This window comes from Microplitis demolitor, chromosome 2 (assembly GCF_026212275.2).
Source record: "Microplitis demolitor isolate Queensland-Clemson2020A chromosome 2, iyMicDemo2.1a, whole genome shotgun sequence".
In the NCBI taxonomy this organism is placed as follows: Eukaryota; Metazoa; Arthropoda; class Insecta; order Hymenoptera; family Braconidae; genus Microplitis; species Microplitis demolitor.
Window position 1 is genome coordinate 2537278 of NC_068546.1, and position 12769 is coordinate 2550046.

At 29.6% G+C, this 12769-nt stretch overlaps 2 protein-coding genes across 3 annotated transcripts; one reads left to right on the forward strand and one right to left on the reverse strand.

Annotated features, from left to right (window-relative positions):
* Positions 1-234: 234 nt before the first annotated feature.
* On the forward strand, positions 235-6410 carry LOC103573549 (venom acid phosphatase Acph-1). Of its 2 annotated transcripts, none has more exons than XM_008552693.2 (6): positions 235-400; positions 466-539; positions 786-884; positions 2189-2428; positions 2534-2719; positions 5796-6410. In XM_008552693.2, exons 1-6 carry the CDS (start codon positions 346-348, stop codon positions 6309-6311), a joined length of 1170 nt encoding a protein of 389 aa, XP_008550915.1. In that variant the 5' UTR covers positions 235-345; the 3' UTR covers positions 6312-6410. The 2 variants fall into 2 exon arrangements, with proteins under 2 accessions (XP_008550915.1, XP_008550917.1); XM_008552695.2 differs by having other exon boundaries at positions 235-388.
* LOC103573548 (probable ATP-dependent RNA helicase DDX23) lies at positions 6343-12290 on the reverse strand. The gene is made up of 3 exons (XM_008552691.2): positions 10114-12290; positions 9872-10046; positions 6343-6620 (listed from the first exon to the last, which is right to left on the reverse strand). The coding sequence occupies exons 1-3, from the start codon at positions 12130-12132 to the stop codon at positions 6397-6399; spliced, it is 2418 nt and encodes an 805-aa protein (XP_008550913.1). The 5' UTR covers positions 12133-12290; the 3' UTR covers positions 6343-6396.
* Between the last annotated feature and the right edge of the window lie 479 nt (positions 12291-12769).

Here is a 12769-nt window from a genome sequence, read left to right on the forward strand (position 1 = left end):
AAAAAAAAATGATTAGCTAATCTGAGCTCAATAACTGCGATACAGATAAACTCATGATGAAATAACATAAAAAAATAACAATTTTCATGTCCATTAATACTAATAATTTAAAATTCCTGTTAATTTCTTATGAAAATTTATTATTTATCATTCTCGGTATTTTTTTTTCTTTATTGCTGGTTAATTTACTCCAAGAGTGGGGATCCCGCGTTATCTTAACCGCGAGTCAGTCTCAACATCAGTGTCCGCGCGATCTCCCGCGAATTAATTTCAAATTACTCGTGTTAATTGATCGATCAGTCGATCAATTAATTAAATTATATCAAAATTTATTTTTCATATAAAATGATATCTTTGAAATTAGTGTATGCAAGTATTGCGTTAATTGGTACGGCTGCAGGTATAATTAATTAAATAAATTAAGTTAATTATAATTTTAAATATTTTTTTTTCATTTTTCTTAAGCAATACCACTAAGTAAATCATATGGAATATCAAATACGGAAAAAAATCAAAAAACTTTACGACAAGTGACTCTAGTAAGTAAACAAAATAAATAGTAAATAAAAATTTGATTGGTAGCCATATTCAAGTGATATTTTATTTTACATAAATAAATAAAAATGTTGATGTGTCTGATATTAAGTCGGTATATTTGTATAACTGTACTGTCAATAATAATTATTACAATTATATTGTATTTTGTTATCAATTGGTTACATGTGTGGGAATAATTTTATTTATTTAATTAACTGGTTGAGTAATTAGTTGGTATTTTTTGATAGTTAATGAGACATGGAGAGCGGGCACCGGTAGATACTTATCCGAAGGATCCGTATATTAATTCGACGATGGATCCTTATGGCTGGGGACAGTTGACTGATGTAAGTTTCTTTAAATTTTTTAGTGATAGATGGGTAATTAAATATTTGAAGATGAGTATGAAAAATTAATTTTTTTTGGGAAAATTGGGTTTGAAGTGAAATTTTGATGAAACTATTGGATTTAAGAAAAATTGTTAAGAGATCTTTTTTGTAGAAAATTTTATAGTCTACAAAATTGTATGACATCGTTTTTTTGGTTTTTTTGATATTTTAAGCAGAATTTTAATTTTTAATGAGATGATGATTATAAATTTACTGAGTGAAATAAAAACAATCCCTTTTTACTTTAAATTAAAATTGTGGGTGATCTATACGATTTACGTCAATGTTGCAGAGGACCTTTTTTGTAGAAAATTAAATTTCCTATAAAATTGTATTTCGTGATTTTTTGTGTATCTTTAATATTTTAGGCAGAATTTTGAATTTTAAATAAGATGGGAATAATAAATTTTCCAGGTGAAATAAAAATTATTTGTATTTTTTTAAAATTAAAATTGTGACTGAACCATAAGGTTTACGTTACAGTTGCAAAGGACCTTTTTTATAGAGAATTAAATTTCCTATTAAATTGTATTTCTGTACTTATATCGTATCTTCAATATTTCAGGTAGAAGTTTGAATTTTCAATAAAATGGGAATAATAAATTTCTCATAAGAAATAAAAATTTTTTTATTTTACTTTAAATTAAAATTTCCGCTAAACTATAAGACTTACGTCAAAGTCTTAAAGGACCGTTTTTGTAGAGAATTAAATTTCCTATAAAATTGTATTCTAATATTTTTATCGTATCTTCAATATTTTAAGCAGAATTTTGAATTTTTAATAAAATGGGAATAATAAATTTCCCAGGTGGAATAAAAATTATTTTTATTTTTTAAAAATTGAAATTGTGAGTGAACTATAAGATTTACATTAAAGTTGAACTGGATCTTTTTTGTAGAAAATTAAATTTCCTATAAAATTGTATTCTATCATTTTTCTCATATCCTTCATATTTCAGGCAGAATTTTAATAAAATAAAAAAAAATAATAATAATACCGAGTTAAATAAAAAAAAAATATTTATTTCATTTAAAATTGAAATTTTTCACAAACTATAATATTTACACTAAAATTTCCAAGGACCTTTTTTTTCCAGAATTTAATTTTCTACAAAATTCATTCTTATCATTTTTAATGTATCTCTAATAGTTGAATCATAATATTCGTTCAAAGATGTTTAAAAAATTTCATGTCTTAGAAGTCAGAAATTCGAACAGTTCAATAATAAAAAATAATTAAATAATATTTTTTTTGTTGATAGAAAGGACGTTTAAATGTTTACAACATAGGGCTGTATCTTCGTGATCGTTACGGTGAATTTTTAGGCGAAAACTATTCACCAGATAAATTTTGGCTACAAAGTACTTCTGCAGATCGTGCTAAAATGACAGCAATGATATTGTCCGCGGCACTGTGGAAGCCCAGTGAAAAACAAAAATTTAAATCCGAAATTGATTGGCAACCAGTTGCACTTCATTACTGGACCCGGCCCGAAGATCAAGTAATTTATTTATTAATGATTATCAATAAAAAACGATGATAGAAAATTAATTAGCTAATAATTTTTTAATTTTTAAAATGGATTTATATTTTATATGTTAATTAGCTCCTGATTATTTGGAACGCATGTCCAAAATTAACTGTCGAGCGACTGAAAGTCGATGACGATCCAATTGTACGGCGCATTAACATTAAATTTAAAGACATGTACGATTATATCGAAAAAAATTCTGGATGGCCCATGAATAATCCTGGAGATGTTGCTAATATTTACAGTACTTTGAATGCTGAGGTAAATATATTTATGTATTTATTTAATTAATTTTTAGAGATAGAGTTGAAGAACTAGTTTTTTACACTCGTGTGGATTTTATAAGTTTACGGATGTAGATGAGTAAAAACGTGTCAACCCACAAAGAATAGATTTTTGTACCAAATAATTTCTTACATAAGGAAGCAGAACATTTTTTTTTTTTAATAGTTTAGGGTAAAAAAAAAATTCTGTTAAAAGATGAAATTCAAAAAATTTTTGGCATAAATTAATTATTTGGGATAAAAATAGAACCTAGTTATAAGTTAGATCGGACGCTCTACTGACTCGCATGTCAATTTAATTTTTTTCTTCTAAGTAAGAGTATACTGTAAAAAATTATTAGAGGGAACGCGTAGCGGATTATTGTGTATTTATTTAATTCTCTGGGTGTGAAATTCATTCCTAAAAAGTGTTTATTTTAATACTAAAACTCCGAATCGAAGTGAATGTGAAATTAAATATCATCCAAATCTCTTCAAAATCATTCGGTTAAAAAACAAATTCCGTATTTATTCTGTATGCAGAGAGATTTTTTTTTAAACTCCGGAACTTTGAGTGAATTCGGATTTAAATAAAATCCGTAATTACTCCGAGTTCACTCGTAATTTTTTACCGTGTAGACAGAAACATCCCATGAAAACAAAATTAGTTCCAAAAAGTTTTCAAAAAGAACAGATTAAAACTTCTACACGGTGAGAAAATTATGGTAACTGTTCCTAGTACGTTTATGAAATATCATCCCATACCGTTATGGTAATGATTACTTGGGATTATGGGATATAGACCCATATTTTCTGGGAAAAGTTTCCATAAGTATGGGAACAATTCCTATCATTATGGTAACAGTGCCCATATCGCATGTGAAAGAATCATAGTAATGATTACCATACTCATAGGAATAGTTCCCACAAGCAAATAGTAACCGATCCTATAACCACATTGTAATGGTTCCTAAGTGTATATGGGAATAAGCCCTATATATTATGGTAACTATTCCTATAATATTATTGTAAACATAACCATCATATTATGGTAATGGATACCATAATATTATGGTAATCATTCCCATAATGTATGGAAATTATTACTATGATATTGTGGTAACGATTACCATAATATTATGGGAATAGTTACAATAATAGTATAGGAATGCTTACCATAATATCATGGTAATAATTCCCATAATATTTAGAAATTATAATAATTTTTTTTTTTTTGTAAGAAGCTTTTTTTTTGTATATTACAAAATTTTAAGTATGCAAAAAAACGCTTATTACAAAAAAAAAATTTATTTTAATTTCTAAATATTATGGTAACAATTACCATAATATTATGGTAATGGTTACTATAATATCATGGTAACCATTACCATAATGTATGGGAATTATTACCATAATATTATGGTAACCATTATCATAGTTACATGGTAACGATTACCATGATTCCATAGGAACTATTCCGATACCATATGGAAATTATACCCATAATTATAGGAATTATTATCATAATATGTATGGGTGCCGTTCTTATAATCAACATTTGAAAAAAACCGGTTACCATGCATTATTGGAACCATTCCCATAATATATTGTAACTGTTCCCATAATTTTCACTCCGTGTAGTGGATTTTTTTTTTTAAACTTTTGTAATTTTTATAGTAAAAAAAAAAAAAAAGTTCATCTAGGACTTTATGTGATCAAATTTCGAGTGAAAAGAGAACGTTTTTAAAACATATTTTTTAAAACGTATTTTTACTACATTTTACCCTCGTTTCATAAAAGTTTCCATTAAAAACCAATATCCTCACAAGGATCAAAAAACGTTCATAAAAAGTTACAAATTCGAGGTTTTCGAATTTTTCTCAACGTGAATAATTGCCCCTATTTTTAATTTTAAACATGTAATTTTTTAAAAATATTTTTTTTTAAAACTGGTAAAAATTCTAATTACTAGTAAACATATATATGGGTGAAGTTAAGTCAAAACGACTTTAATAACCTTGAATAGCTTCTAAAGAAGTGAACTTAGAAAAAATTGTTAAGAGACTTTTTGTAGAGCATTTAATTTCCTTTAAGAATATTTATTGGCTTTTTTTGGAAACAGATTTTTACATTAATTACAAAATTTCAGTTGAACAATCAAATTGTAAAATCATACCAATGTTCAAAGCATGATTATAAGAAAACGGTTCATCTGACGAAAAATTTCAATCAGACCTTTTTTGTAGAGCATTCAATTTCCTACAAGAAATGTATTCAAGTCTATTTCGTTTATTTCGATTGTTTCAGTTATGAGACAAAAACCCGCTCATTAAAAAAAAATCAAAAATTGAGATGATACAGCTCTTAATATTAATATTAAAGGCTCAAAGTTTCACAGTAATTTTTTTTTGTCATCCCAAATAATAGTTTCGAAAAAATGTATTCGATTCTTTTCGTCCAGTCTAATATATATTTAAACACTAATTAATAAAAGCACATGGAAGTAATTTGTCCTCGAATAATTCGACATAAGTTTTATTAACTGAACATAATGACAGTTAGTTCGCATCACTAGTTACTGGGAACCATGACCTAATTTTTTTTTGTTGATAATCAATTCATTTTTAATTTAAAAGTATCAAAGTAAAAAAACTTAAGACTTATTATCCTGAAGTTAGCAGACACTTAGTAATTTTTGGATTTTTTTTTCACCAAATCAATTAAAAAAAAAAAAAAAAAAAAAAAAAAAAAAAAATATGCACATGTAGAAAATTTAAAAAACTTTAAGTGCAATTTTTTCAAATATTTTTTTTCTTATAATTTATTGTTAAGAAAAAGATCCAAAAATTATTAGACCTCGGCTAACTTCAGTATCATAAAAAAATTCAAAATTTATCTTTTTAAATTTTCAAACTTCTAAATAATTAGTCAAAAAATTTTTTATCAGACTTTATACGTTTTCAAACATATTTTTTACTAGAATACGCCTTTATGGCAACTATAAAACGTAAATTTATATTTAATTATATAAATTTTTAACTTTTTTTTATCTTCAATTAAAAAAAAAAAAATAGGAAGCAATGGGTTTACCAATGCCTGAATGGATTCGTCAATATTACCCCACGAAAATGTCATCACTGATGAGTTTCAGTCTCTCGCAGAACGTCTTCAACGACAAGCTACGTCGCCTAGCTGGTGGGCCCTTCATATCAAAGATGGTACGCAAGATGGAAGACCGAGTTACAGGAAACCTCAAGCCCAAAGCGCGTAAAATGTTTGCATACATAGCCCACGACAATTCAGTTGTTAATTTACTGTCGTCAATGCGCGTCTGGGACGGCAAGGAACCGGGTTTCAATGCGATGGTTCTCATTGAGTTGCATGAAATCAAAGGTGACTGGAATGTCCAGTTGTTTTATCGCAACGCACCAGATTACGAAATCCGTCCGCTAATTATTCCCGGCTGTCAACAAATTTGTCCACTTAAAAAATTTAAGGAATTAATGGAACCAATGATAATAGACGACTACGAAACAGAGTGTAAAGTCGACGACCCAAATTATAAAATTCCCCCACCACCGCCAGCTTAAAAAGTATTAAAAAAAAAATAATAATAAACTGTTAACTTATTCTGTGATCTATTTATTTAAAACATTTGAAAATTATTTAAAAATTTTACGCAAATATTTTTTCTTCCCGACGTTTTTTCGTTACGACGGTGCCAGGTTTGTGCTGTGCCTCTGGATGATTTAGTAACTCTGGTGGACATGTTGATATTGGACTTCCTAAAATCGTTTGCTTGAGATCGTAGAACAGGTGACTGTCATCTTTAGTACAAAATGATATCGCCAAACCGGCTTTGCCTGCACGTCCTGTTCTACCAATACGATGGGTGTAATCTGCAATTAAATTATTTATTTATTATTATTATTATTATTATTATTGTAAATTAATAGACATTTAATTATTGGATATATGTTTAATGTAAAAATGAATTTTTTTGACAGAAAAAAATTTTAATTTATTTTTGAAATTTTAGAAAAAATAATCAGTATGTTTTTAAATAAACTCAGACTTTTTAAATAAAAAAAATGTTATTGAATTTAATTTTTAAATGTTTGAAGAAAAAATATATTAAATTTGGAATTTTCAATAGCATAATTTTTTGTAGAAAGTAAATATGACAGTTCTAAAGGTTATTTGTTTTTTTTAGTGTATGTAAAAAATTTATCAGCTTTTAGGAAATATCAAAGTGATTAAAAATTTGGGACAAGGCCAAAAATTACTCTTTCCACTTTGAACTGGATTTTTAAGGTCTCTGATTATTTATGAAAAAAATTCTTATTGGTAATAAGTTTTTTTTTACAAATTATTGAAATAAAAAAAATGTTTAATATACCACGTTTTTAAAATGAACTAAAAAGCATAAAATAATATTTCTCATTTTCATGAAGATTTAAAACCACATACAAATTCCGAACTTCTAACAGATAGTTCTGAAAAATTATAATTGTGAATTTGTAATAGTTATGAAAATACTTGTAAGATTCAAAATGAAAAACTTGGGGCACATGCAATATGTAACTATAAGAAGTGTAGAGAAGAGCTATCAATGAAAAAACTTACAAATCAGTCCACATATTTGCAATGCATTAAAATTTTTAGTTGAACTATTAATGCATCAATTATCTGTTGCATGCGCCCCACGTTTTTCGTTTTAAATCTTACAAGTATTTTCATAACTATTAAAAATTCACAATTATAAATTTTCAGGACTATCTGTAAGAAGTTCGGAATTTATATGTGGTTTTAAATCTTCACGAAAATGAGAAATATTATTTTATACTTTTTAGTTTGTTTTAAAAACGTGGTATATAAAAATTTTTTTTTATTTCGATAATTATTTTCTGCTTTTTAGTATTGTGTGAGTGAAATTTTGAAATCGATTTTAAAGGCCTGAATAAGATAATGACGGAGACACGCGACAAATTTCAGGTTTATTTCAGTTTCTTTTCACTTAATAAAATCTGGAATAGAAAATCGCTAATTCTACCTACCAATATATCAAACTCATTTTCTATAAGATTTATATTTCAAAATATTAAAACAAATCAAAGCCCGATTCTTTTTAGTTAAAAATTTTGAATGTATGACTCTATTCATGGTGCTGGAGGTCCCAGTCGTCACATTCTTTCCATCTCCTTCATTGTATTTTCATTACACGGTGTTTGTTTATCTGTCATCCAGTTGTGAGCTATGTTCAAGAATATAACTCATCCAGAAATTAGTTTTAAATTAATTATAAAAAATTCGTACTGAACAGACAAACAAACGAATATGAATTTTTTATTCGATTTTTTTTCATTTGTTTCTGTTTTTTTTTTATTTTTTTCTTCCTCTTCTAGTGCTTCTCCTTCTCATTTTAAAAAAAATTTTTTTTCATTTTCTTGCATTGTCATCTGAGTTTAAGCTTTGTTCCAAATTTCAAGTCTCTAGCTCATCGAGAAGTTACTTTAAAATCAATTACAAAATTCCACCCGAACAGACATACAAAAAAGCGAGTTAATAAAAACGTGGTAAAAAAATGTCTTATTACGCAGATTTGTATTAAATTATTAAAAAAAAAAAAAAATATGAATTTTGAGTTTAAAAATAAAATTTGAATTTTGAATATATAAATAAACATTAAATTTTAAATTTAAAAATAAAATCTGCATTTTGAATTTAAAAATGAAATTTGAATTTTGAATTCAAAAATAAAATTTGAATTTTGAAGTTAAAAATAAAATTTTAATTTTGAAGTTCAAAATGAAATTGGAATTTAGAAGTTAAAAATAAAATTTGAATTTTGAATTTGAAAATAAAATTGACCAGACTGACTCATCTGGTGACCGAAATGACCCGGATCAAGTCACAAATTTTTTTTTCCCGCCAATTTTTTTTTTTTTTTAATTAATTAATTAAAAATCTCTGATATTTTTTACCCTTGAAGGCAATCGTATTAAATTCTCTGAGTTTTGAAAAATCAGATTACATATTTTTTATGATATTGATTTAAAATAAATCAATAAATAAAGTGGGCAAAACGGGTTCCTTGAGAAAACAGTAAGTTTTCGGGGACTCAAATACGTCAGATTCTTTTTTTTTTAGTGATATTCAAAATAGAAAAAATTTTCAGCTACCATTCAAAAAAAATTTCATTTTTGCGGGCATAATGAGTACCCCCTAAAAAAGTGGGAAAAAAAAAAAATCTGGATATTAAATAAATTTGAGAAAAAAAAAACAAATCGTTTTCATGATATTTTTTTAGAAAAACATAATTTTTTGAAAACGGTGAAAAAAAAAATCATTAAATGCCCGGCAATATTTGCAAAAGTGATATTTGAATTTTTCAAAATCATTCAAAAAAAAAAAAAATAAAAGTTTTTTTGTAAACTTTCGGGGATACCCCGTTTTGCCTCTCTCTTCCCTATAATGTTAAAGTAATAGATTAAAAAATTATTGAAAGTTAATTAAATTTGAAAATTCAAAAAATTGTAAATATTTTAAAATTGAGTATTAAAATACTTCCAAAGTAATTTGACACTGAGTTTGTTTTATCGAATATTGATAACATTAAAGGTATTCTTAGTACCCATCACTTTTTAAAAATTTCCAATAACTCCCAACTGTCAATCATATTCAAATTAATTTAACTAATTTAAAAAAAAAATCAAAACATCAATTAAAAAAAAACAGACATAGAATTTAAAAAAAATTACTCAGTTATCAATTAGGCGTCCAAAATTTGTTGAATAAATTTAGTCTACAAAATGTGAATTATATAATTGACAAAGATTTTACTGGAATTTATTTTCCAAATTTCATTTAACTCCTAATTGATATTCACTAATTTTTCTTTTTTAATCTATTGCTTTCTTTAAATCAATTGATAAAATTTCAATACGCTTTTGACAATTAAGTCACTGAAAATTTATAAAAACCGGGGGGCACTGTCTGAGAAAGCCCTCAAATTATTCATATTAAATTCTCTGAACAAAAAAAATAAGATTAAAATTTTTTTATCATACTAATTTAAAATAAACCACTTGCTCTTAGAAAGAACTGATCTAAAAGCAACTAAATAATAAAAAAAAAAAATAAAACAAACCTTCAATAGTTTTCGCCATATCATAATTAATGACCATCGATACATCTTTAATATCAATACCACGTCCAGCAACATCAGTCGCCACCAGAATGTCTTTGCTTCCACCCTTAAGAGATGCCAGCGCGTACTCTCTCTGCTCCTGACCTTTACCTCCATGAAGCGTACACGCATTGAACTGAAACAAACAAAAAAATAAATCCCAACCCAACCAACCAACAAACCAAATATTTAAAAATACAAACCCCAATTTTCTCCAAGCCCCGAGCAAGGACATCGGCACCTTTCTTCTGGTTGACGAAAATAATAACTGGTGGCTCGACGCCTCTGTTAAGAATCTCCATGAGCTTCCGTCTCTTGTCAGCCTCTCCCATAATATGGACAATTTGCTCTGTTCTCTCCGTAGGTTTACCAACGCTGCCGATATAAACAACAGCAGGTCTGCGTAAGTAAGTGCGTGCCAGTCTTTCAACAGCCGGAGGCATCGTCGCGGTGAACATGACAGTCTGCCGGTACTTCTTCTTAGTATTATAATTAGCCAGCAGCTTCTCTTCATTCTCCGCATCCTCGTTGTCGGGCTTCAAGTTGGTTACCGGCATATACTCCAAGATCTTCTGGACATCGGGCTCGAACCCCATGTCAATCATACGATCTGCCTCGTCCAGTACAATGTACGTGCACTGATTGAGTACAAGGTACCGATTTTCCAGGACGTCGATCAACCGTCCAGGAGTCGCGATTACTATTTCACAGCCCATGCGCAGTCTGAAACCCTGTTCTTCTCTTGACAGACCTCCGACGACGACGACAGTCCGGATACCCAGCGGCTGCCCGAATTTATTTGTCTCTTCCTCGATCTGCTGCGCCAATTCACGTGTCGGGGCGAGAATTATACTGTAAGGACCCTGGTCAGCTTCTTCTAGCCGCTCGATCTTCGGCAGGCTCGTGATCCAGAGTAAAAGAGGAATTAAGAATGCCAGCGTTTTACCGGAACCGGTCTCAGCCACACCAATAATGTCGCGGTTTTGCAGACCGATAGGTATCGCTTGCCGCTGAATCGGCGTGAGATCTTTATAGCCGACCTTGTCGATGATGTCAAGAATTTCTTTAGGGAATCCTGACTCTTTCCATGATCTTATGGGGTCAGGAATCCTGCCGCCTTTGATAGTAATATTATAATCCTCGCGGAATATCCGCCAGTCCCGTTCTGTCATTTCATTGAGAGCTTTCTCAGACCAGTGCCGGTCATCCCACTTCTGTTTTTCTTCCTTACGTTTCACCTTCTTGAGCCGCATCTTCTCCTGCTCCTTCTCAGCCTCAGTCCGTCTTTTTTCGAGCAGCTCTCCGTAGAATTTGCTCTGGTCCCGCTTCTGTGCTTTGATGTCAATCCCCGCGATGTTACCGCGCCCGAAGAATTGAACCTGATGACGTTCCTTGTAGATGTTGTTGTAATCCACTGAGGTGTCCTCAGAAGTATCCCAGTCAAAGACAAATTTACGGTCGTTGAGCCGACGAACCCGACGTTTCTTCTTTATTAACCCCAGGTATCGTTCCTTGATCGCCTCAACCTCTTTCTCTTTGTCTTTGTCTTTATTTTCTTCTTCTCTGCGCTGACTGTCGCGTCTGCGGTCCCGGTCGTCCCAATCCCGAGGGTCTTTTGACGGACCAGCATCAATTCCCGCATTCTTTCTGTCTTCCTGTTGCTGCTTCCGTAAATTTTCAACTTCTTCCTGTCGTTTCTTCAAAGCCAAAGCTGCCCGCTCTTCTTTGGACAAAAACTTTGGCTTAGATCGCGCCTCCTCTTCGGCTTTTTTCTTCGCCAGCAATTCCTCTAGACTAAGCGGCTCACGTTTATTATTTTTCAACTTATCTTCGTCCTCTTCCTCATCTTTTTTCTCTTTACTCTCTCCAGCGGAATCTTTTTTCGGATCATCGTCGATTATAAATATCGGACTTGGCTTACGTGTTTTGTCTTGGGATGCTTTGGCCCCCGTCTCTTTATTGTCTTTATCTTTGTCTTTATCTTTGACGGTTGTGTCCCGACGTTCGCGTGAACGTGCACGTTCATTACGATCGTGATTACGTTCACGGTCACGCTCTCTTTCTCTTGAACGATCTCGTTCTCGCGACCGTGATCTTTTTCGTGATGATAAATCTTTCTTACGTTCCTTAGATCTGCTACGGGATCGACGACGTTCTCGACGATCATGTGTACGTTCACGAGATCTACTTCTGCGTACTTTTTTATTTTCGTGACCCACCATTATTTATTTATAATTACTATTATTATTATTTACACAAATTTGAACTCTTATTTATATAGTTTTATTATTTTTTAAAATAAAATTTTACTTACGGAACTCCAAAATACAAAACGTTTTATTTGTATGAACAACGTATATATTTATTATGTCTAAATATCACTTAGGTTATATTATTATTGTTGATTTATATGTATATTTATGAAATAGATGTCACGTGTGTTGAATATTAAAGAAAAGCTTACATGGATACGCTCCGAAAGTGCGGAGGGCAGTGGCGGTAAATTTCAGTTTGGCGGGAAATTTAAAAATTCAAATTTAAATTTTTCTGAAGGATTTAATTTTTATTCTATTATTTTTGACGAACTGTTAAATGGTCATAAGAATTTTCTACTGTTACTAAGTAATAATTTTTTAAATTTTGACAAAAAGATTTAAAAAATTATGATACTGAAGTTAGCCGACGTCTAATAATTTTTGGACTTTTTTTCTAATGATAAATTATAAAAAAGAAAAAATAATATAAAAAATTGCACTTGTAGTTTTTTAAATTTCCTACATGTCCATATTTTTAGTTTTTATTTTTTTGTAATTTATTTGTTGAAAAAAAATCCAAAAATTAAAAATTGTCTGCTTACTT